The following is a 26077-nucleotide window of genomic DNA, read 5'->3' on the forward strand; positions in this document are numbered from 1 at the left end:
TCCATTCTTCTCCCCTGTCTTCCATCTCTCTCTTGCCACCTCTGTTAGGCGTACAAGCGCAGACGGAGCGTGAGAAAAGCTGGCAGTGAGGCACATTCCCTTGCTTCCCTCCCTCTGCCTCCACCTCTCCTGCTCTCTACCCTCCACCACACTCTCCTATCCTCCTTCCTTCCTCTCCCCTTCCACATTACTTTCCCCGAAACCCACCTCTCCCTTCTCTCGCCACCTCTCTCCCTCTCTGCCTCGTTGCTCCCCTTATCCATTATATTTCCACCCCTCTGCTCCGCCCTCCCCTTACTCCCCCTTCTTTTTTCTCTGGTTCATAATATGTAACATGATTTAGCCCTCCCCTGTTCATGCGGCATAAATTTAATCCCAGCCATTCCAGGTTGGCTGCTGCTGCGTCTCCCTTTTTTTTCTCACCCCCCCCCCCTACTCCCGTCCTGCCACACTCACTGCTCCCAGAACAATAGACTCCTAAAGATTCAGCCTGTTTGCATGATAAGTCTTTTTTCCCCTCCCTGTGCTGAATGCTGATGTGCAAGGTCAAGCACGACCCAAGTGGCACATGTTGTAGTATAGTAGCCGCCCACACTGTGACAAGCAACCACAGCACAAGAGAAGGCCGCCCAACAAGCAGGCAATTATTAGAATAGTGAACACAGCTCACACACATGCCCAATGGCTCGTTGTACTGGGTGCTTGTTTCATCTGCTGCACATTGAAAAGGCATTAGTGGTGTCCATTAAAGTTCAATAGGTAGCGTGGTTTCCTGTGTCATCAAGGTCAAAAGACGCGATCCGAGCATGCCGGTAAACATGAAATACGCTGCTTTGCTCGCCCCCCCCACCCCCACCCCACACACACACACACCCTCAGTGTCCTTAAAGCTCACCTAATAGCGATGTGTGTAGGTATGTGTGTGTATGTGTTTATTTGTGTGTGCACGGTGTGTTGGTATTCTTTCAGGGAGCAGCACAACAGGGCGGCGGGATAATCAGTCACTACACTGCAGGTCAGGGTCTTGCACTGTTGGGACCATCCATCTGAACCCAACAGCTGCTGAGAAACGTGGTGAGAGGAAAAGGGACGCGAGAAAAAGATGCGTGTGAGAGAGAGAGAGAGAGAGAGAGAGAGAGAGAGAGAGAGAGATAGAGAGAGAGAGAGAGAGAGAGAGAGAGAGAACAAGTGGCGAGTTAGACCAGGTAGAGAGAAAAGTCAAGGAGAGGCTTTTGAAAACGAGTGGGAGGAGGAGGAGGAGTATTTGTGAGCTGATACTTTGTGGTGATTATTATTTCTTTTTCTTTTTTAGTGAAGTGTTCACTCAAGGTCAGTTTGGGTGGTCTGAATTCACACAAGGACACAAAATGCTCTTTGCACCCAAACAGAACGTTTTTTTTTCAATGTGGAACCTTGAACTATGTTTCCAATACAAGCTTGTTTTTACAGCAGTTTCTATCCTATGAAGATGTGTAGCCTCTATTTTCAAAAGGCGAGTCTTCTCATAAAATGGGAAACTATCACTTAAATGGCACAGCAATATAATTTGATTAATGACAGTGGTCGCGAGCTAGGTGAATACATGCTATTTTACTTTACTTTTTGGTGTGAGATTTTAAAGTCCAGGTCATTTTTACGGCTTTGGAATCTCCTGCCGTTATTTTACAACGGACACACGACCGGGATTGTGATAGCTTCGTTGTCCTACAGCCGCAGCAGGTGCTTTTAAGCCAATTATTAGACAGACAAATGTCATCAGATGCAATTAGCTTCCTGCTGTGCGTTTCATGTTGGGTGATTCATTGATGGGAAAACAAGATAAAAGCAGTTACATCATTGGCAGCATTTTTTGGACAAAAAAATAATTTCAGGCTTTCAGGCGGAACTCTAAACCCTGACTTTCTCGAATGTAAAGCCAGGCGGTACCACCCAAAGGGTAGTTTATGACCGTGGGAGGCTTGTCAGGGGAGGCGAGGAGGGAGGGGAGTAAATAAATAAGTATAGCAAATAAACTCCTCTGATGTGTGCTTGTCAGGGTCTTTCATGTGGAGGCTGCACTTGAGGGCATAGCTTAGCTTAGCTTGAGGGATGTTATTACACATGCCGGCTGATCGGGAGCGATGTGTGAGAAACGGCCTTGTCACTCGGCCTTAAATCACACCATCGCGGGCAGAGAGAAGAAAGTAGCGGCAGATGAAAAAAAAGGGTAAAAACACACAGAAGAAAACAAGCTACAAGGGAATAGCAGTGAAAAAAAGAAATAACTACAGCTAAGGGAGGGACTTCACGCAGATTGACAGACTTTATACCATGACATTAAAGAAAGTTGTGAAAAAAAAAGATAAAAGATGGCTGCAGCTACCATATGAAACACATTGTGACTTAACCCGGGCTTAACCTCTCTTAATGAGGATGTGAGGATTGGCAAAGGCGGTGGGAGCGAGTTGATGTATGAGGGAGCCTTTGATTAGCTTATTTCACAAATCTGGTCATGTGACGTTTAAAAAAAGTCCTAGAGGCACTGTGAATGAGTGCCAGTCACAGGACGCCGCGGTTTACTGTTACCAAATCTGTAGAACCAGGGAAGTGCTGGTGCACAGCAACCGTGCCCTTTTACATTCCCTTTGACCTTGAAGCCTTAATTTAAGCACTGCTGCGTCCTTAGGTAGCTTAATCGAATCCCCGCACCAGTTGCTGGGCCATCGAGGAACAGCCAATTGACGCCATTACACACGTTATCAAAGAGAGAGACAAGCTCGGGGGCAAAACAGAGGGCAGGTCGTTGACACCTATTGCATCGACAAGGAGGGAGATGTGTGTGTGTCACCATTTTATTTTACATAATTGTCACATCTAATTCATTTAAATTTGTATAATGTCATTCCTGAACTCAAGTAAAGCGCTGGGAACATCAGGCAGCCTGTTTAAATGAACAATGAAATAAGAATACTATCCAAATGACGTCTTGATTTGCAATAATGTTTCAATCATAATCTAGTACCACAATTAAATTGTTATACATCAGCATATTAGAAATGATGTACTATGTTTTTTTTCTTCAACAACACACACACCATCAGTGAAAGGTACAACACAATTCATCAACATTAAATCTGTTAAACAACCCTTTACTAACAAGACATGCTTCATTCCCCAAATGTCTACTATTGCGCTTTCATCGGGGTGTTTTAAAGAGGAGTTCTATTAAATATCATGCCAGCAGGAAAAAAGATGGCGGTGGAATCTGCAGTCCTGAGTCTCCTCCACCTCTCTGCTACTTAACTTTAACTTGACCCCTACATTCTGAACCAGGGTCTGTCTCTGTCAGGATCGGGCCAAAGTAAAAAAAAAAGAGGAATCTCAGAGATCATTCCAGTACTTACACAGTATCCGCCCTGTGTGCTCACCACCGTAGTCCTCTGTATCATTGCAGTGGGAACGTGTGTGTGTGGGGGGGGGTAATTACTACATTCTTTAACTCTGCTGGTCCAGAGGGAAATAGAAAGCGCTGCCTCATAAAAAGACAGTAATTCTTATTTGCTGTGCCTGGCTGGGCATGATACTAGAGAACTTTTTACAGCCCCATACAGCACGGATCACATCCTCTGTAGTTTTGCTGTGCTTTTGTCCTTGCATGTGTTGGGCTAATTACAGAGGGATTGGACTTAATAGATTTGGGGGCATTTTTGTGGCTGCTTTGGTCTGTTAGGATAACATATTGTGAATCCACTACTTCCTTAAAGTTCAGTTCAGTTTGTGCATGAGCCTAAAATTAAAAACACCCCGTTTAAAAATCCCCTGGAGGCGGCCAAAGTTAAATTAGCCGACTCGCACGAAGGATGGGCATAATGTGCTACGACGATTGTGTGCTCAAACCCACGTTGCATTTGTTAGAAACGGCCCCATCAGTAGCATGCTCGTGTCAGCACTCGCTCCCCACTGGTTTGTACTCCGTTTGCCAAAATATGACAGCATGTGCGACAACATGGAAGCTGATGTTGTGAACCTGCGACTTTGGGGAGCTCATTACGAATCTGCCCTGCATTCTTTCCTCTAACAACTTCATTGCGGTATGGCTGGAATATAAGATATGAGATGGAATCGGAATCTTTTTTTCTTCTTTGTTATCCCCCTCAATAATATTACTCATCTAAATAGAGCAGAATACCAAACACACTGAAATGAGAATACAGACCAGCCATTATAGAGCGCATAAACATCCCACCCTCTTTCTTTTTCACATTTCTGATAAGGATCATGGGGAAGGAAAAAGAGTAGACAGCTCAACAGCTCCTTTCTTTTTCTTGTCCCTCCCCACACACACACACACACACACACACACACACACACACACACACACACACACACACACACACACACACACACACACACACACACACACACACACACTCCCTTTTCTAATTAACATTGTGCATGTTGTCAGGCTTTGTTTAATAATGCATGATTGCTATCAGCAGCAAAATCCTTTGAATGAAGCACCACTGAATGGGAACACAATAATACCACACCAGAGGCTCGGGAAGAAAGACAAGATTGTTTTTTTTTTCTTCTTCTTCCCTTTCTATTGTAATACATGTTCAATGGAAAGCATCAATGCCACCAAATGTATGAAAGTGAAGGTGCAGAGCGCAGCGCAAACTGGCCATGTTGAGGATAAAACGAGTAAAGGTGGGGCCACCTTTTAGGGAGTCCTTTCACGCCGACTAATGAGAATAGAAAGGATCATTTGTACTCATGTGCATGTGCATACATGTAATCAAACATGCATTAGCATAAGCTTTCATACAAAAAAAAAGCCCCGGCTAAATCCACTGCCAGATAACAACACACAATGCATTTGGCAAACTGCTGCTCCTCTGCCAGCTCTGGCAGGTGGCTTCTCTAACCTCAGCACATTAGGAAGGAAATCTGGAGTGCAATTTCCTTGTAAATATGCACACCACGAGTCAAAACCAAATATAATTCCATTCATTTTTTGGTACAAATCAAGGCTTTCACGGGGTGTTTTTAGCTGTGCGTACATCAGCTTCTCCTTGTATTTACTCACATGCCAAAGCAGGTGGTTACACAACATACAGATGGTTTTGTTTACCTCTGTGTGTGTGTGTGTGTGTGTGTGTGTGTGTGTGTGTGTGTGTGCATGCTGAGCATGATTAGAGAAAGGGAGGGCTGCTGAGTACTGTTTCTTGTGTGCCGCCTAATGTCATGTCATTATGAAAAATGTACACATTAATTAACTCTAAGGCTTTCTCTGCAACTTCACCTGCACGAGGCACACTGCAGCTTTATCCCCCTCTCCCCTTCGCTCAGGCTCCTCAGTCCAGTTGAGTTGAATCCAATTCAAAGTCTGCTACCTGTGTGAAAATTCAGTCTTGTGCGCCCAAACCTATGTACGTATGTGTTTGTAAGCGTGCGCGCGTGCATCGGTGGCGGTGGTGCGAGCGGGGGATGAGATTGCCTCAAATTGATTCCCCTCGCCACGCGTCCCCCGCTCCCGCGCTCGCTGCTAGCCCTGCGGCGCTCGGAGACAGGTAGTCATGTCTATCTCCCCCCAACACAAATCGAGTGTGACAGGTGCGCTATCTTCCCGTCTTTTCTGCCATTTACAGCCCACAGAAATGAAAGCGGGAGAGAGCTAGTGGCGAGAAAGAGGATGATTGGTAACAGGGAAATGAGGTACTTTGTCATCATTGCGCCTGGTGATTGGGCTTAGAGGGGGCTTGTTTTTTTTCTTCCTTTTCTTTTCGTGGTTTCAAATCTGCAGATAAACAGTCCAATCAAAATATTATTTCCAGCGAAAGCATTTACACGCACAGTTGCCGTCTCCTGAACAGACGGTTTCCCGAAGCTGCAGACTCGCCGAGAAACTTCAAAAAGATCTGACCGCGTCCTGTGTTTTGACCTCACGGGCCATGAAGTGTCTGAAATGTCACGGTACGCGGACCGTGTACCGGGTCGCCGCAGCTGCAACAACAGCGTTGTGCAGAACAATGCAGGCGGAGCGGCTCGTCCGCAAACCGGCAGTACAGTATGTCATCAAAGCTCACACACTTGGATTAGCGGGGAGGCGCATTACAAGCCGAAGACTACCGCAGAGCATCCATCACTAAGGATCAAGCTTTGGGCTTAAGCAAATGGATGACAGGGATAGAGCCGGTCTGCAGCTAATACTAGCTCACTGTATCACATTGATTTTCACTGCCAATGTAGTGGCCCTTCAATAAAGAGCTGAGACATGAATGGCAACACTTAGCCACTCTGTCTCCTCGATTGTATTTGTTGGAGCGGCGAGGAAGTCGGTGTTTGTGTGTGCTAAAGCTAAGATACTCCATCACTTTGTATCGGCATGTCGAGCTATTAAGCCTTCGACTATGGATTACATGTGGCCTAAGAAGCATGGGAATGAGCTTCAGATGAACTGGTTGATTGAATGTGTATGTCATAATGTACTGTAACTAAGCATCTTGTATTGTACTTTCATGTTTAAAAGTCCCAGGGTCTGGCAGTGGTCAAATATACCAAACTCCTAATTTAAGATCTATGAAACAGCTTTCAGCATTCATGAATATATGTATTGTATTTTTCGAGCGTTTTTATGTGAAACAGATATCAACGCTTATCTTAGGAAGACTTAATATGTACTATATTATACTGAATATTTAATTGGCGCGCGCGACCAAAGCTGTGAAGACACAATCTTATTAGCCGACCCTTTCATATACGTGTGGTTTCTCCGTCTCTCTCTCGCGCTTTCCATCGCTCTCGCTCGCACGCACACGGCGAGCACACGGCGTGCACACGCAATGTGTGAAGTGACTATTCCATTTAGAGAACTGTCAGAACATACCCTGTGAGCACATCAGCCTCTTCCTATCCTCTGTCAGCTCCAGCCGAGGCTGTGTGGGGGTATGTCAGAAATGTGCAGGGATAGATAAAACCCGTTGAGCCAAACAGCTTTGTTTCATTCAGTCCCTCTCTCTCTCTTCCTCCCTCCTTTTTTTCTCCCTCTCCCTCTCCCCATCCCTCCTTGCCTTGCATAGGCTGTGAATACCCTGCATCTGAGAAATCAGACCAGACTGACTCACAGGGCTCTGTGAGCCAGCGCCACCGAGGCTGCCAAAGCATGCTGGTGCCAAGCTGTCCCACCATGCACAGAGCCAGACCCACGCTGCTGCTGCCGCTGCTGGTCCTGGGTCTGTTTCTCCACCTCGCCGACGCTCAAAGTAAGTGGACCGTTGGCTTTTACGTGGGCCTCAAGTGTTGTGTCCTGCTGGGTTGGGGGCGGGACTACCAGGGTGGGATTGTTGTGTTTCTTCTATCTAATCGAACATCATCAGACATCAATACTTCATGTAACACACATGCAACTTCAATAAATACTTAATGAACGCATGAAGCGCACCCACTGAGCTGTACTGTGGTGAGACCGCCGATACACCGGGGAGATATTACCACCGCCACTACCAGATTGCTTTTTCAGTGCCTGTGCACAGACAGTACATTTGGGGTACTTTGCTGACTACCAGGCCACAAACTGTGAAATGAGACAACCTAGTTAGTTTGGTTTTGTGGGCTTTCAAAATCACAAATCATGTGATGCAATAAGCCATTCAGAGTTGTCACAGAGTTGTCACGAAACCAGCAATCCAGTAGCCGACACACCAATACCAGTGAAATAACACGGCAAAAAAACAAATACATCCCATGTACTTCAACATTCACTCCTTACTTACCATTTTATATAGAGTTTTTCCACAGTGTATTATTAATTTATTATTATATACGTCAAACAGTAAAAACATGTTCTGAATTTTAGTGTTGATTTGGTCCCAAAGTATCAGTTCCCGTGACATCTCGATTGGGTTCTCCTTGTTTGTCACGTGCAGGCGTATTACAAAGGCTTATTGGCAAGTAGTAATCTGAGCATTGTATTGAGCTTCTCCCTCCTCCCTCTCACATACACACACACAAACCTGGAGACTATGATCATCTCTTCATCTCATCAGACAATCAAAATGTGTTCAAGTCCATATTTTCCAACTACATTTTTCTGTCGCAAAAACCATCATGTGAACCAGAAATGCTCGGGCCGCAGCCAAAAATCTCATCATGAAAAGTCATTGAAATTGAGTTAGTTGACATCAGACACCTGCCCATTGATGTGTGACAACAGTTTTCAAACCTCATTGAGCTCTGGTCCTGCACCTCACCCTCCTCCCTACATCCACTCTTTCTTTTTTTACACTAAGATCCATGAATCATTAGCTTCTGGAGTCACAGAGGGATGAATAAAAGTTTTATTGCTCCCTTTGCGCAGACTGAAATCCCCTCAGTTCAGCTGAATATCTCTAACTGGAGGGATCATTCACCCAAGGTCATATACAACAGAGCCACGCAAAGTGAAATTGATGGGAGAGATTCACAACTTTGTGCTTGAGAAACGTTCCCTGCAATCTGTTCAAATGTGTTTTATTTTTCTTCTCTGCCTCGCGCCACATATGTCTCACAGCAGGGAAGAGGCAAGCGGAGAAATGTAGTCGGCGTTTATCCCCCGTTTTATGTGCAGCTCCCCGGATTTATTGACACAATTTAATTACGGGACCTTCCCAAAACGGCATTAACAGTCGATAAACGTTACCATTGAGGGGGCTCTTTAGTAGTTATCTTTTCAGAAACTCCCATCTTCGTCTAGTGTGAATTTACATAACAGCGTTTGATGAGCAAAAAGAAAAAAACAACTGCCAAAATCGTCCGTCAGACAACTGCCTTGACAAAACTTTCGCTCTCGCGTGTCCAGACATCCCACAGTCACATTTGAGCACACATGCAACAGAGACACGCACAAGTGTAGTCAGCAGCGCCCGAATCATGACGCCTCTGCTCTCATACACCCTCCCCCGCCCACCAAAACTCCTTCCCTTAGCTGTCTGGCTGTGAGCAGCTGCTGCTACCTCATACCCTACTTAGACAGCTGTGCTGGGTCATCATTTCAAAGCCAAAACAAACGTATCATGCGGTAGCCACCGTGGCTGTCTGTTAACGACTAAAGGGGGTGTGTGGAAGGTCAAAAAGGGGGGTGGGGGGCGGGTGCGGTGTCCTATCTGCAACCAAGGTAAGAGAGCGGGTGTCTGTTCCTATAGCCAGGACCACTTCAGGCAGTCCACATTCGCCCTTTCCTTTCTGTTCCTGCACGGCCGGCTCCCCCACATCCACAACTCCCTTCTATTGTTTTTCCCTCCTAATCGCTCTCTTGCCAATTTTTTCCTTATTTCTTTTTTTTTTCTTCTTCTTTTCTTCCTAATGTGTTTCCGCCTGTGTCTCTGTTCCCCCCTTGCTGTTTGGAGGCAGTGCAATAGCCCCTTCCAGCGACTGAGCGGCTCCTTAATTTCCTCTACTGCGCCGCTGCATATGCATACCCAGCACAGACGCACTCTGGGGCTCTCTCTCTCCAATCTGTGGTGTCCGCCGAGGACAAAAAGACCTCCACTCAGTTTAGTCGGCTCCAGACGGACCCAGAAAAACTTAACAAATCGGGCTGCATTTAAAGGGAAAGCTGCCCTCTGTTGGTGCTCTGGATTCGTTTGGGTTTGTGCTAGCCTCCGGCTGTGGACATGGTGGAGGATATGAGACAAGCGAGAGCAGAAAATGGCTGAGTCGGCCTGCTCAACAGATGGCCCGGTCCTCGGAGCCAGTCCTCCTCAGCACCCCACACAGTGGACACTGCAGCCCCCTCTCAAACAAAAACTCCAATCAGGCCCAGAACAAACACACATTGCTGTTAATGGAAGCCCTACCAAGGGTTTTCTGTGTGCAAATGTTTCCAGTTGAGACCAGGATATAGCTGGGAACCACATGATGGATACGGAAAATCATGTATAGTGATAGCGGGTCGCGTAGTGATGCTTCTGTGTTCGTTTGTTTTCACTCTGCCATTTTTCTTTTTTTTCTTTTTGTCTTTGGCCTTCTCTCTCCCTCTCGTTTTCTCCTTCACCACGTCCCCCTCGCTCTTCAAATGTGGACCAATTAATTTGTGTGGCAAATTGGGCTTGGCAATAGCTTGAATGAAGGGCATAATTGTCCCCGGTGAGCCGAGGGGACGGATGGAGAGAGACGACGAGCAGGGAGGCAACAAACAATCCCTCTGTGTCTTTTTGCTCACCGATAATGCAGAAAGGAAGCATCTGAGGGGGAGAAGAGAGCTGGGAGCGTTTAACATCTCCTCCTGGGCGGGGGTGAGGCCGGCTATAACTTTGATGCGGGCATCCGCACTAAATAACTTGGCCGTTAAATAACTGGATAGAGTGTTTTATGAGTCGGACACTGAAATGAGGAAGGGAAAAAGCCCGGTGTTAAATGTTAGTGCCTCAATGTGTGTAGAAAGTTTCCCCCGAGGTATCATCTTGCGATTGAGCTGCAGAATGCGATACATCGACCAAGACGGATCGACTACTACTACATTGCCTTTTTTCATCTGCACTCAATGAACACATTCATCTCAAAAATACTGTTTTATGAATATATTTCTTGATATAAAATACATCTGAAGCGAAAATTGGCTCGCAAACCCCCATTGCACTCACCAGCTCATGCTGTGTTGGACCATGTCAAACCCTGGGCGTAATAGTGTTTTAATTGATTCCCCTCCTCGCCAGTGGAAGGCATGGTGAGTCCCAGCAAGCCAGCATGCTTCTCTTTAACATGTCAAATGAGTATCGACACGGCCCTCCAGCCTCTGTAAACATTAAGACGTAACACCCTAAGCACTGCGCGCACACACACACACACACACACACACACACACACACACACTCTCACATGCTCGCTCGCTTCATCCACAGGCATCAAAATGTATGCGACAATCCTTTTGAGCCCGTAATCAAAGGTGAACCACACGGGAGGAGAAAAACTGCAAATTGTCTATTGACGCGGCACTTTGTTTGAGCCATTGCAGTGTGTGTGTGTGTGTGTGTGTGTGTGTGTGTGTGTGTGTGTGTGTGTGTGTGTGGATGGTGAGGGTTAGTCACATTTAAACATGATGTTGGTCACGTTCAAATGTGTGTTAAATAATCAGTGGAGAGAAGTGTCCCTCTTCATGTTACAAGTGAATTGGAGTCTCATGCTGTTTTTGTGACAGGAGTCAGTTTCCCATATGTTCACTATAAAGGCGACAGTTACACATTTATGATCGAGGAGCATCTACTGCTCTGTGAGGAGTAATTTGTCTAACAGTACGGCAGTAACAATCCAACGGCATCTGCCCGTGTTCAAGTCAGTTTGAGTCTGTTGTGGTTGGAATGCAGATTATCATAACGATGTCTTGTCGTGTCGTTTGTGTATCTGTATATCAGGGAGATGCATGTCGGGATGGATAAGAATAACTCAGGATGTATGCGCGAGCAGACACACACACACACACACACACACACACACACACACACACACAGACACCCACAAATAGAGAGGGAGTCTTCCCAATTACATGCATGTGCACACAACACACATGCACACACCCCTCAACAGGATCACCTTGTAGCAAGTCCGAAAGCTAATGATACTCTATTCCCCAGATGACATCAGGCTGTAATATGTATGCTTTATGCATGCCTGGCCTAATATGAATTATTGTAAAATAGTGTTGTATTTGCATATGAGCTTCCGGGCTGTACTGAAATTAGCATTTTTACAACAGCTCAAATTAAATCCCTCAGCTTAATTTGCCTGCATGCTAATTTGATTTAAATTGAGTCTATTCCATTCCCCTTTCCTCTCTTACCCACACAGCACTAACATACAAACCACGCACACACACTAATTCAAGCACACACACACACATGTAAATGCACAGTATGTACTCTTAAGAGCTGCAGCCTATATTTACCCAGCCCCCACCCCACTCCCCACACACACACACACACACACACACACACACATTGAATTAGACACACACATCTTACATGTTTGTATATACACATCAAATGGGATTAAAGCAGAAGCAGAACTCAACTCATAGCGGTTTTGATCCAACTTTAAATCACTGTAATTCCCCCAGTCGACCACCTCGTTCATCATTCTGCCGGACACCGCTCAAGTGGAAATCTCATTGTTGGCTCCACTCGTTCATTTCAGAACTGGCTTAGTACAGTAGGTCTTGAAAAGACACAGCATCAACATCGACAAGCAGAGCGCGGGCGCATCATGTTCAAACTTCAAACAGAAGCCGTGAACACACCTTCGCTTAGATTGCCGGCGCTTAATTGCCATCTCGTTGTTTGGATGCAGACCTTGTGACGAGACTGTGAATCTGAGATAAAACAATGTTATCAGCGCCATGCAAGATGTGTCTTGCTCGCAGGTTGAAATAAACGGGTAAGAAGTCATTAGCATTTTCCTTGTCAACAATGTGCTGTGCAATTATGTTTAAAGGTTGTATCAGACCCGTTATTAACTCCATGAATGCCATGCATTTTTCTGGCAACTGCACCCAAGTGTATTATTTAAGGCCATTAGCCTCATCTATGGATTGCAGTCATTTTTCTTCGCGCTTAGGCCACAGAATCACACAAAAGCCAAGCAATTTTCCCCACACTCGTGACCATCCCACTCTTAAGAAAAGCAGATAATCACATACAATACCGAGATGTTGTACAGGCCCAGATGCAGGTAATTAAAGGCTAGCCCCCCACCCTCTTCTCCTCATTCCCCCCTCCCCCCAGCAACACTATATCTAAGTGCACTTAAGTCTGCAAGACACATTGACTTGAAAATGGTGGAGCAATTTCACCATTCATGTCTCAGAGTGGGAATATTGACAGAACAAAAGCACCATAATCCAAATTGCAAATCAATTGCAGTGGCAATCAACAAACTCCCAGAATCCCTTTCTCTGAATCCATATACTTAAATACCTTGACACGAAATGAGTGTATCACACTGTGGAATGGTATGGACTTCAGTCAGCCGAGCACCTCCTTGGCTGTCCTTTGAGCTTTTAAGGTGCCAAAGAAAACAATAGAGGGCCACGTTGACGCAGTGCACAAGACTAGGTCTCTATACTTACGCAGTCTCTCTCTCTAACACACACACTCTCACACAAAGGGTACCTTGTAGCATGGCTTTGAAGCCGAGATCAGCCAGTGAGCTGAGCACAATGCCAGCTGTTTTGCATCTGCTGGGCTTACACTTGGCATGATCCGGGCCTTGCTGGCATATGTAGTAAATCTGATCACCCTTCATACGCCATGCCAGTGAACTGTATAACAATGCAGGTGTCTCGTGACATTGCTCCAGTGACAGTGCAATTAATGGATTGATGCTGTAGCTGCAGTAATGGGATTACTGGACCAGTCAAGTCTGAAATACATGAGCGTTGCACAGATGATGTTTTACCGCAGTGTCTAGTCTGAACAATGAAGAGCTGCTCAGAGTGCAGATCATCTACACGTCCAGTAGTCTAAAAATTCAAACTAAAATATCAAAGATCATGACAGTTTGATTTTTTGAGGCCAACGCAAAGTTCACATTTAACGCTTTTAAATACAAATACAACTTGGAATGGTGCAGTGTATATGGATGACGTCCATTATGATTAAGATCAAAAATATTATGTAAATGATGGAGATTGTCGGATGGCCTTATTTGCATTAGAGCATTAATGGTGGATCATTTATCTACCGACTGCGGGTGAACTCATTTATGTAGACAGGTCTCTCTGAATAAATGGTCATTTAATGCAGGTTTGGCTAAAGCATGACCTCGCCTGATGCTTATTTATTTGATTTGTAAGGCTGACCGATGATTACAAATTCAGTGATTATTCACACTGTGTGGTTTTGAAACATATATCTTCAGCAAGTGGCATTCACCAAGATAGGAATCAAAGAACCGAAGGTCTGTATTTTTGCATAACATAAGCAAAACAGAACTGTAAACTATGTCATTTGATTAATATAATTTTACCAACCAACATGTGTTGGTTTGGAGGGGGCAAATGTTTTTTTTTGTGCACTTATATATAGTACATCAAAATTCAGTCATAAAAGGATTTTGAATGACATGCCTCAGAATGAATGCATTTTCAGCATGTGTGTGTGTGTGTGTGTGTGTGTGTGTGTGTGTGTGTGTGTGTGTGTGGGGCCGTGCATGTGCGCTCGTGTGGGTAACACCTGGCCCTAGGCTGGCGCTTTGGTCTCACTCCAGGGGTCCTACGAGTGCGACACATTGCACTGATCTCAGCGTAGCACATTTGTGTGCCTGTGGGGTTTGTTGAGATTCTGCAGTGGGGTTAATGGTCTAAACCATTCATCTCCATGGAGCGCCTGGAGGCGATCTCTCAGTTTGCAGCCAGAACGCTTACATCCCCACCTTCTTACCTGCAGCACTCTCCAATGCTTGACGCCGATTGGGAATCTTTATGCCCTAAGCTCTTCTTGTCACAGTGGATTTACATTCAGCTGAGTGATGGAGTGAGTGCTCAAAGTCCGTCTTTGAAGAGCGGTCTTTCTCACCCGATACTCTCACACAGACTACATCTGTCACCTTATTTTCCCTCTTCTCTGCAACTCCGCCCTCCCACTTGTTTGTTTGCTGGCTCACTCATTAGCTCACTCCCTTGCACACTCATTCACACACTCCCCGACTTACGCTCGCTCCCTCTTCGGCTTCTCTGCACCACCGAGCGAGTCGTGCCATTCGTGGGGCTGAGATTTATTGTGACACACAGCTTTAGTGCGGTTTATTAGTTATGGCAATGAGAGTGAAAGCCTCCATTGAGAGGCTAAAATGCTCTCACGCCACAGCCAGACCCATAGGCTTCTCCAGTTGAAACCGAGCCAAGCTCTTGTTTCTAATGGCACGGCGCTCTAAGTGCCCATCCCATCACGTCGCAGAACACGAAATATGCATTTTCTCTCTCTCTCTCACACACACACACACACACACACACACACACGATTACCAAAGGGTCCCTGGACATTTAAGAGGCGTTTATACAGCATCCATCATAACATCCATGAGCAGTCTGTTTCCCTCAGCTTTAAAACTCCCTTGGTGCAGTTTTTCATGTCATTCATCATTCTCTCATCAACTAATTAATTGCCACAATCCCCTCCATCACTTGAGTCATGATGAAAGATACATCCAGTTGAGTGTAGATAATTCATGTAAAACAGAATCCGGAGTGGTCATTTGCTTCGGAAGGACCTCATCTGGGTTTCCTCCGTCCCTAAGAATCTTAAGGACAAACACTTACGCCGATATATTTCATTACAAATATTGAGCCCTCTTAAGCTCGCTCTCACTCAATCTTTACGCAGTCATTAATCCAATCATCTTGCCACTTTTATCTCGCTTTCAGTCTGATAGTTAGTGCAGGAGAGCAGGTATCAGGGAACGTGGGGGAAGAGGGGAGAAAGCTGTGGAGCAGCCGGATGATGTCAGGATTTATGCCAACATGGATTTCTTTAAGTACACCTTCCAAATAAGATTTCCTCACTCTCACGCTCGTGCCCCTTCGGAGTGAGGAAATAAATAAATAATGATCAGACGGTCTCGAAGAGATTCCCCTTCACTTGCACAGTTTCCTTCCTGCCACTGCCTGGGTAAGACGGAGATTTCACACCGCATGAGCTGCTGCCTCTCATTACATGGCACCATTTAATTGCCTGTGTTTTCCCCCCGTCGTGATTATTCGAGGAGAGATTTTCTAGGGAAGGATAAACTGTAGTTTCACCATTAAGTCCCACAGGGAACACCTTATTTGTGTTTTTTGGCAAAGGTATGCCAACACCAATGGGAGGAGGACGGGAACACCCAGGAGACATTAGTCCTGTTTACTACCTGCTCACTGACTAGATGAGATCCATGCTGGAAGCAAATGGATTCAATCTCAAGCAACATATTTGCTTTGAAATACAAATAATACCATCGTGTTTAAATTAAGATTATTATGACCTCAGAAGTTAATGCAATTCTGCTTATGCAGTAGGGTGCACATCCATGCATGCATATATATATGCAAGTGCACCCATTGTGTTGTTCACACTCCCACACATACAGTATGTGATATGTATATGCTAGCAGTTATGCACAGTTGTACACATATTACAAAGTCTGCACGGTATGCATGGGTAAAAATAGGACTGTGTTCTCACACATACTGGACACCTAATGGAACCAAGAGATGGACAATATGGCTTATCTGTAATAATATGCTTTCATTCTCCATTACTGGCAGAGAGCACCACTGATCAGATGGTCCGCAAAATCCACTTTGACCTACGCTAAAAATAACTGTATTCTGGGACGTCTGCCGCAGCAATGTGCTGTATGCACACTATACAAACAACATTGTTTGCAGAGAAGGCAGCCACAGTACTTGGGAAGACACCTTAAACATAAAACAAATGAAATACAAATAAAATATAGGTCAGACTGACAATCAGAGTGGAGAACTGCCACAGACATGGAGTCTCAAAATGCCATGGGACGCAGAGACGGGGAGTAGATGGAGAAGAAAGAGCTCAGATGGAGATTAACTGCAAGAATGGATGGATTGACTTTCAAAGACATTCTAACCAGATGAGGCGATAGAAATGAGGGAAAGACAAAGATAATATGAGTTACAGCGGTTTCTTTTATGTTTCTTCACTGCTTAGTCAGAACTCTTCTTCTTTTGGGAAGCTTAAAGATAATTTCCAAAAGTAATCCTCCTGCCTACAACTTTAATCCAACAGATATGATAAGGTTCCTGACATCTAATGAAATCATCCAAATCGTTCTTTTAAGGATCAGAAATTTGATAATGAAAGTCAAAGGTATACAGATTAAAGATATTGTATTTGGGATGGAATATCACCATTTTGATCTTACTTCAAGAGACTCGTGACACAATAAAAGAAGTCAACTTTGGTCTCGAAAGTATTAGTCATTAAGTTTAACTTCAACCAACTTCTATCATAGATGGTAGTCAATACTGAGAGGCGACATGAATAAATTTAGTTTTTTTCCGTGTGCACAAAGGGAAGCAGTCTGGCTTGTGCTATTATCATGATAGCCAATTCAAACCCAAGCTTTGTGGGGAAAAATAAAAGAATAATGCAGCTTTATAATGTGTGCTGGGTAAGCTGAAAATGCAATCCTGTGTTAAAATCATATTCCATTGCAACAGACCGTCAGACAATACGCAGTGAAAATCACCCAGGTCCAGGCAACTTAGTAGTAATCAATTGGTTGCATAATAACTAAAACGATTGAGGGATGAAGATGGGAGTCACAATAATAGCAAACAAATAAGCAAAACAGAACCATGAGAGGGTATTCTTATCTCAGGATCTCGTGGAAGACAGCCACTTTCGCTTTGCCACGCTTCATTGTGTGGTGTCTTTGAAATGCTCAAGGGCCCGTTACGCAGCGTTCATTTTGTTTCACCCCGCGCACAAAAGCTTGACTGACAATATACGAGATAGTTTGTTTCAGGTACAATGAGAGTAATTATTCAGACAGCATTGAGAAAGCAGTGATAGAATATCACGGCACATTTTTAATAAAAGTCTTTTTCATGATGATACAGTGCCCATCAGTGCATCGCTGCTGCATCATGCTGCGGCTTTCTAGCACCGGGCTGTAATGAAGAAAGAGTCATATTTACATATCTCCATATCTGGAGATTGGTTTTGGTATCGGGGGGAGGGGACATTTGGGTCAAAAGTCAAAGTGGCCACACAGCGGCAATGAACACTTAGAAAATGATGCAACAACTGCCAGGTAGGGGGATGTCAGCTTAGACATACCGAGTATTCAGGTACAATAGAGCCTGTGCCCACTACTCATAAGCGGGGTATGCTTTTGGTCTTGCAGCCTCGCTATACTGTTCCCAGCCGCCCTTACACAAGGCTTCTTAGAAGGCAGATCTATGCACCCGGTCACTGCTCTACATCTGTACAAGATCTGGAAATATTGATTAGGTGATAATTAAATTGTCCATCCCAGCTTGATATGGATTAATAATTGCCCACTAATGCCCTCCTGACATTCTGCTGTATTGACTCGATACTGTTTGCAGCGGTGCGCCGATAATTATGACGCTTGGCATTCTTCATTGTGTCCCTAATGAGACCAATCAGAGTTGGCTCGACTTTTGCCTAAGAATTAGAAAGGAGTGAGAAGGAAAGATAGATTTTCTCGGAGGACCCATTAATCAATGATTTGGGCCTTATCACAGAGATATTTCCTTGTCTTACAGGAACGTTTCTTTCCTTTCATTCATCATTTCTTGATGTGTAATTAGTGCTATGTCAGGATAAGGATGAAGTGTCATACTATTTGGGTCCGATTCACGAAAAAGAGGGCATCTTTGGACAAACAGCATCACCACAAGGAGAACTATAAATACTGAGATGAGAAGGTGGTATGGGCATCGTGCCACTTCACTGCTTCGACTTCCTCAATGCCATCTGTGAGTGTTCCTCCTCTGGCATTCTCACAAAGGCCGTTTGGGCTTTTTTTTTCTCCTTTGTCCCTGTTTGCTAGGTTTAATGAGGTTATTTACTTGAGCCTCACCTCCCAGTGTTTTCATCACAGTGGGCATTGCAGATAGGGCTTCACGCAGGGCATGGGGCAGATAAAAAGTTTGGACAAAAGATGATAAATGTCGCGAGTGGAGACCGGAATGCAATCTGGCCACCACGATGCAGAGATGCTCTAATGGCTTCCCAGCGAGGAAGGAGGGAGGCACTGTCGAGATGGCAACATGATAAATGGTGCCGGGATAGCCGTAAAGGACTGAAGGCAAGACGGGGAAAAAGAAAAGTCATGGAAAGGGGAGGAAAAAAAAACAAAGATGACCACAAAATGAAATCTAATTAATCTGGACTTGGTTCCCTCTTCTGACAAATATAGTGAAGGAGAAGAAGGGGAAGGGAAATTGTTTTTTAGGGACAAGTTTGGCCCCCACCTTCCACACCGCTCCACTCCCCTCGCAGGTGGAAAAGGCAAAGGGACGGGTGGGTTCTGACAACGCTGCTGCACCTGTGGAGTGATTAATGACAGCGTGAGCTTAAGCTCGCCAAGGAGAACCCCGGTATAAACATAATTCTTCTGCTATTTACCGGTACATTAAACAAATAAGAGTTTTTTTAATCATTGTGGACCTTTCGTTTTCACTTGCGGATGTAATGCTCATTTTACTGTACAATTTTAAATTCCCAAATAGTTTCTAAATGGTTAAATACTATTATCATATAAATCATTCACATATGTTACAACATGCCAATATAAATACTTAATTGCCTCACAGAAGAATAGAAAGAGAAAGTGGATACGACTGCATTATTGCCCATTTAGATTCAGACCTGTTGAAGCGATATCCATACTTTTTCAACATAGAAGTGGAAACTAAGTGACATGCCACATTGTCACACACTGGCAAACTGACACGCCATCAGTTTGACCCGCTTCAACTTGAAAAAGTCACTTTGTCTTTCCTTATGTGCTTAAATGTGCTAGATTTTTAAGAATATTCATGAAGTTAACAATCATGCCGAGTCAATGTGCCGACTTACTATTTAACCTTTAATCTATGTGAGAAAACGGATGAAGCCATTACTTACTGAGGGCCATCGTACCTTTTGGCATTTTGTGACAATGTCGTTGGCTTTTTACTCTCTTCCTCGCAGTTTCACTACTCTACATTAAAAGCCAATAGCTCCAGCCTTAACTCAGTTGCGCTTTTAGAGTGATTCAGATAACTGTGAAAAGAGCATTTCCTTTATGACCAAAAGGACGCTCTTATCACATTATCTCGACTCACAATTAAATTAACTGCACTGTCTGTACAGTATTTCTATGAACGTACATGTAACAGAAAACGTGCACAGAAAAGCCACACACATTCATTTGTCCAGTGGACTAGAGCCCATTACTGCTGGCAAACATTTGCACTTGAGGCCAGCGCCTTTGTTTACCCTCTTGCTCTGTCAACTGAGGCTCGGTTTGGCATAGAGTGAAAAGGACTAAGAAGAGAAGCGCAACAAACTCCATCAATCCAAAGGCCACATCTCCGGACCCCAACGGTCTTTTACCCCGAGGAGGCTCCTCGTCCATAGAAATCGCCCCCTTTTTCTAGCCAGCCTCTGAGAAAATATCAGACAGTGTTTTATTAAACAAACGCAAACAGTTGGAAAAATATAGTATATAGTATCTGGGAGGCATATTATTTACCTCCCTGTGAACTATCTAATCCAAAATTGTCATGAGCCAACCGTTTTAAGAATGTACATCGCTTTTGGATTGGTTCCTTTTTTGGTTAGATGCTTACCACAGAGCAATTCAAATCTTAATTTCTGGTTCTGGACGGATTTCTAATCTGGACGTGCTGTATTCCACCACCCTGATCATGTTCAACTTTAATGTGATGGAAATATTGCCCATGGCTAAAGCACATGCTTTCTTTCTTTTTTTTCTAATCACATTACGAAATAGGATTTCAATAGTATATTTGGTACATTTTCTAAGTTTTGTAACCAGATACTATGATGGTAAATTTCCAGGTTGATTAATATGAATGTATCTTTAAAGCCATGGCTCTAAAGCATAGTGTCTAGTAACACCCGCACACTGTGTGTGTACACGCACACACACACACACACACACACACACACAAAACCATGCTCTTCAAACTTCTACACATCTCCAGATGAATCATCCCCATCTCCACACACATCAAGAAAGAGCGTCTTTTATTTTAAGTGATCTGAAGCAGTTAATTTAACTGGAGTATTTTAATTGTGTCCCCTGAGGGTTGTTGTTTTTCGCTCCTTGGGTGACATTGCACTGTTTGCTTCCAATGGAAACCCCATCCGCCGGGCTGACCCTGATACCACCCGCCCTCATTTGTTTCCCAACTGTAGCTCTTCAAAGACGTAGCCACACACACAAGCGCTGAACACTTTTCTTTCGGGGTTTGTAATTAGCTATTCAAAGACCTCAACTTCGATTTACTGCATGTGGTTTAGTTGGAGACATATTGACACAAACAAGCCTCTAATACACAACGAGTGTGTTTTCCTGCAGTACTGCATGTCACTCACGTAATGCAAAACAAACAAAGACAACTCATTTTTCAATATTATGACAATCATTTAAAATGTAATTAATTTTGCCATTTACATTTGAATTTTTACATATATTATATACAATGCTGCAGTTCAGAGGGAACATTTTTACCATAATTATTGTTAATTTATTATTAGTAATTAATTATTTTATGAACTTTGGTTTCAATGAAATCAACCAGGGAGCCAGCAAGTTGACACATACAATTAAACAGCATGTGTACAGCATCATACAATAATTTAAACTAACATACTGCTTTAGCCATTTAAGACATCCAATCACTGCATGGGCACTGAGGCCGGTCCACAGATCGCTATCAGGCCATGTGTGTTCTAAATAGCTGGATTGGTGGTCTCTACAAGGGCGATCAGAAAACGGCTTTGCAGTAGTTTTGAGTTGCGTCTCTAAAGCCTCTTTTGCACATCCTGCTCAAGATGGGAGTGGTCTGTCATTACTCTTCCTCACTGTTCTGTAGAAGAAGTAGAGACAAACTGTAGGGGGCATTGTTAATCGTCCGCTAAGGAAGCAGCGGTGTTCCTCACAGATCTGAATCGACGTCAGCACGAAAAGTGACAGCCCCGCACGGTGGGACTGCACACAAGTTAGAAGTTGTGTGACACGTCAGCATGCGAGATATAAGCATGATGGTGACTGTGTTTGGGTAAGAGTGAAAAAAAAGAAGCGGCAAAGCCGGTGTAATGAGGGGTCTCATTTAAAAGCAGTGTTGAAAGATTTATACACAAACGGAGCTTATGGGTAAAAGTGTCTGGAGAGAGATACCGTGCAGTATTCTCACACATACACTTGGGCCCCAAAAATATTTGGCCACATCACTATTTTTTTGTATTCGTCATATGATTAAGGAGAGGACTCGTAGCAATACGACGCCGCTGGGGAGTGGACGGAAAGCTCCGCTCTGACGGAGCAGCTTGGGACTAGTCCCGCGCCATCCCGCTGCAATCAGCTCACCCAGGAACGGTTCCAGGTGTTGGGCGACAGAAACCCCTTGTTAGACTGACAGGCCTTTAGCGACTGATCCCCAGATACCTCCACAAAGACAATCTAATTCTGTGAAAAACACTGGAGTGGAATATGCTGCCAACGTCGTTTGCCAATAAATGAACAGTTGACAATCCATGACATTTCCTCATCTCTGACAAATACTGCTCCACGATAAATAGAAAGCTTGAAATACAGCCTGTAGTCAGTATTGTCTGTTTCTGCTTTTAGGGATTGGTGACCGGCCCCAAGACCACGATCGAAGCACCCTTAACCCGTATATATAGGAAGTTAGAGTTAAAACCTCGCAGCTCAAGGCTCGGTATTACAAGACTTGGCTCTTATAACATATAGCCACTCAATAGTACATTCACACGATACTCATCTCAATGACTAGTATTCAGAATGCTTTTACCCTCGTGTGTTCGGACTGATCACACTCATCGGTTTTGGCTTCCGAAATGGAAAGCTGTTTTTGGCCTCAAAAACATTTCAATCGCAACCATCTTTCTTCCTCTTGTTTATGTGTAAACTCTTCCTTCATTGCTGCATAAAATTAGTGGCCTGTGAAAGGTCACTTTGGTCCGTGAGTGACTGTTTGTGGTACCTCCCCTGCATATTCTTTGTCCCCAGCAATAGTTTTTGGGTTTTGAGGATAGCCATGACGACGGCTCGCTGCAGAGAACAGTATGCAGAGATTTCAGGTTTCTCAGAAACTGCATCTAAATTGTAGTTTCAGATTCCAACATTGTCCATATTTATTCCCAACAGAGTTCTGAAATATTCCCTGAGCTTTACAGTGTGATAAACTGGTGGAATGTGATGGTTGGACTTACACTAGACATAAGAAAAAAAGCCTGTTTATTGTTTTCCCCGAAGAGCTTGGTTTAGGTGTAACCTCCTTTGCTGAACTTGGGGACATTCACACGATATCTGAGCTACAAAGGAAGCCAGTTGTCATAGAGCAGGATTGCTGGAGCATGAGCTAGTTAGCCTGTAAGCGCTTGAGAAAACACAGTGCAGGGAATGTGTCACTTCTTCTGGCCTTACAACTGGCATCCATCGGAAAAGCCTTGGCACAACTTATCCATACAATTAAAGTCCGCTTAAATATACAATGCCGAATCGCTGGAATGATTTGCAACATAATCCATCTCTGCTCCAGCTGAGACAAATATGAAGCAAGCGTTTTTTCCACTCCGTGGTTGAGGGAAAAGACAATTATGTGACGTTTATGCTGTCAAAAAATACAGTAGGACAGGCCCAAGCATAATGTAATTCTCTCTCGAGTACAGCCAGTCAAATGCATTGCTTATTTGATTTTCCATTCCACTTTTCCTCATCCATATCTTTTGATTTCTGCTACATGTAGTGGAAAACCAGCAGCTTTGTAGATTCTCATCTGCACATGCAGCCATGGTGATATTTCCATATCAATCTCCCATAAGATTTACATCACATGGTGGTAGGAGCGTCTGAATCATACACAATCATTTCCCCTTATTATCTACACGTGATTACATTGGCAGTAAGCCGACAGGCCAAAAGAATGTTTATCACTTTTGCCATTTTTAACATCTTTTCAAGTCTGTGCAGCCCCGGCATGATAACTATTGGCCATTTTGCTGCAGCGCTGCCATTTAATGAATCGTTCCATTGCCTCGTGGATAACAGAATGAACGAATGGCTTTCTGTGTTAGTGGCTGCCACTGCCTATCCTATCAGATAATTAACTTTTTGCAAATAGACTGCGCTGACTACCAAACAGAGTAAGCCTGCACAATTAGAATTACTTATCTGTGGTCTCTTTTTTCCAGATGTTGGAGGAAAAACAAGCACGACAAACAAATCCAAATTTCATACTTCTTATTCTACAGTTTTTCCCTTAAATGAACACACATACATGTGCACGAGATTTGTGTATTTATAGACAAATGCACAATTAATGAATAAGGGAGGATGTCTTATTGTCTCTTTATTATTTTGCGTCTTCGTTCCACAGCCTCACCCCAGATGTTCAGCATCTCCTACAGGAGGATCTGATGTTTTTATACCTCCCTCCCCCTGCTCTTCTCGTTTTCTTTTTTCTCTCTCTTGCGAATGGTCTCGCGCCAACAGTGGCACAATTCAATATTTATATGTTTCCTTCTGTTTGGTTTCAACCGCAAAGGGAGGTGGGCTTTCATGTGTCGGATTTGCCACAGCAGCGATTCAGTTCCAGCTTTTAAAGCGTTGGGGGCCGTTTGAACAAAGCCATCTGTTTGAGTGGGCCGTTTTATTAAGTGACAAACTGGATCCCTCTACATCGCTAATGTGTCCCGTGGGAGACGACGCTAGCTTGTGTGTGTGTGTGTATGTGTGTTTGTGTCTGGTAGAGACACACACAGGAAGAGCGAGAGATAAAAAGGGCTACACGTTTTGGCTTCGCAAACATTGCCGTGTACTACGGGGGGAAAAACCCCATCACTGACGTTCTGTCATTGCAGAACTGCGAGACTTTTGCTTCATCTTCAATGATAATTCAACAGGGGGGGCCTTTCAGATGCCGTCTCATCCCATGAAACACAGAATAAGACTATCGGCACTGTTCCATAAATAAACCCATTATATTTATTTAATGGAACCTTCCTGAATTTTCTATTGTCCCAAACCCCCAATTTATTAATATTGTTCACCCATTCGCAATGTCTCCATGCGGCGAGAATATTCTAACGCCTCTGAGAGTGTGTTGCTGTATGTGTATGATGGGTCGTGCACCTCTGGAGCCCTCCCTCCCCCTGTCAGATAATTTGTCAGTCCATTAAATGTGGGACAAGTGCATTAGCCATTCTTTTTGAAGCTGTTGTCTGTACAAAAGTGCCCTAACTCCTGCAGAGCTTTTGCCAGAAGCTGAGGCCTTGCATCGGCGTGCCAACGAGAATGAGTTACGCACACTTAGTGGGGTTAAGGAAGTCCCATTGGAATATGATTCATGCCATCTCAGTCATTGGGATAAATATTTGACAAGCAGCCGTGTTGTAATTGATGATATGCATTTATTTATTCACGGGAGACTCTCGGCGGCTTATGAGCCAAATAAGAGACCCCGACCCCATCACAAAATGGACCTGCAGTCCTCGCATCCACATGCAGTTTCAATATTAATGTGTCATTAAGCTGCATTTTTGTATCTTCTATTGAATTAGTTTTGCATAATGACTGTTAGGAATTTTGCTGAGAGAGCAAATTTTAGCAGTTGGGAGGTGGGGGGGACAGTGTAGGAGAAGGCTTGTATTATGAACTTCATTATGTGTGACATGCAGCACAATATTGATGGAGGAGCAAGTCCTCATCATTGCACTGCATTAAAACCTCTGCAGTGAATTAATGTACTATTCCTGATCCAGTAATTAACAGTCATTCGGGGGCAATATCCCTTTTCTAGTAATCACTAATTGCAATAAGAATTTCAGTTCCCATTTAAGGCGAGATTACCGATGAGCATGCAATTCAAATCAGCCAACAGTTCTAATTAAGCTCTGATTCCTTTTCATTCTTTCTGCTTTGTGAGCACATACAATGTGCAGTTTGTTTCCTCAGCATTACAAAAGGCACATTTTTTTATCATAATGTTGCAGATAGAGAGCTGTGTAATGTAATGTGTGCGCGGTTTAGCTTCTCTCTCTTTTTTGTGTGCATTGTTTATCTTGGTGTTTGCGCGCCGGCATTACGACATGAGGTCACATGTTTCTGAACACTATATGGGAAGTGCATTAATCCATAGAGGTGGTGCTACTTTATCAACCACTCAACTGCAATCACCAACAACCCCCATCCCTCTGCACCTTTTTTCATTTAAATTTAAATACCACGACAGTGAAATTGTCGCAGTGGACTTTCAGAACACTTAAATGATTAGATAAAGTCAAATGTCCGAGAACTGTATATGACGTGCATCCCTTTTACCCTC

General features: G+C 44.0%; 1 protein-coding gene across 30 annotated transcripts in view; it reads left to right on the forward strand.

Moving 5' to 3' along the window:
* Positions 1-26077, forward strand: part of LOC137791982 (receptor-type tyrosine-protein phosphatase delta-like) — a 332202-nt gene that overhangs the window by 236003 nt on the left and 70122 nt on the right. For all 30 annotated transcript variants that reach the window (XM_068587243.1, XM_068587249.1, XM_068587242.1 and 27 more), the window contains one exon: positions 7062-7244. In XM_068587243.1, coding sequence (XP_068443344.1) covers positions 7145-7244 — 100 coding nt within the window. In that variant the 5' untranslated portion in view covers positions 7062-7144. The remainder of the gene's footprint in view (positions 1-7061; positions 7245-26077) is intronic.

This window comes from Clinocottus analis, unplaced genomic scaffold, assembly GCF_023055335.1.
Source record: "Clinocottus analis isolate CAN_PGR_092001 unplaced genomic scaffold, fCliAna1.0.p SCAF_21, whole genome shotgun sequence".
Lineage (NCBI taxonomy): Eukaryota > Metazoa > Chordata > Actinopteri > Perciformes > Cottidae > Clinocottus > Clinocottus analis.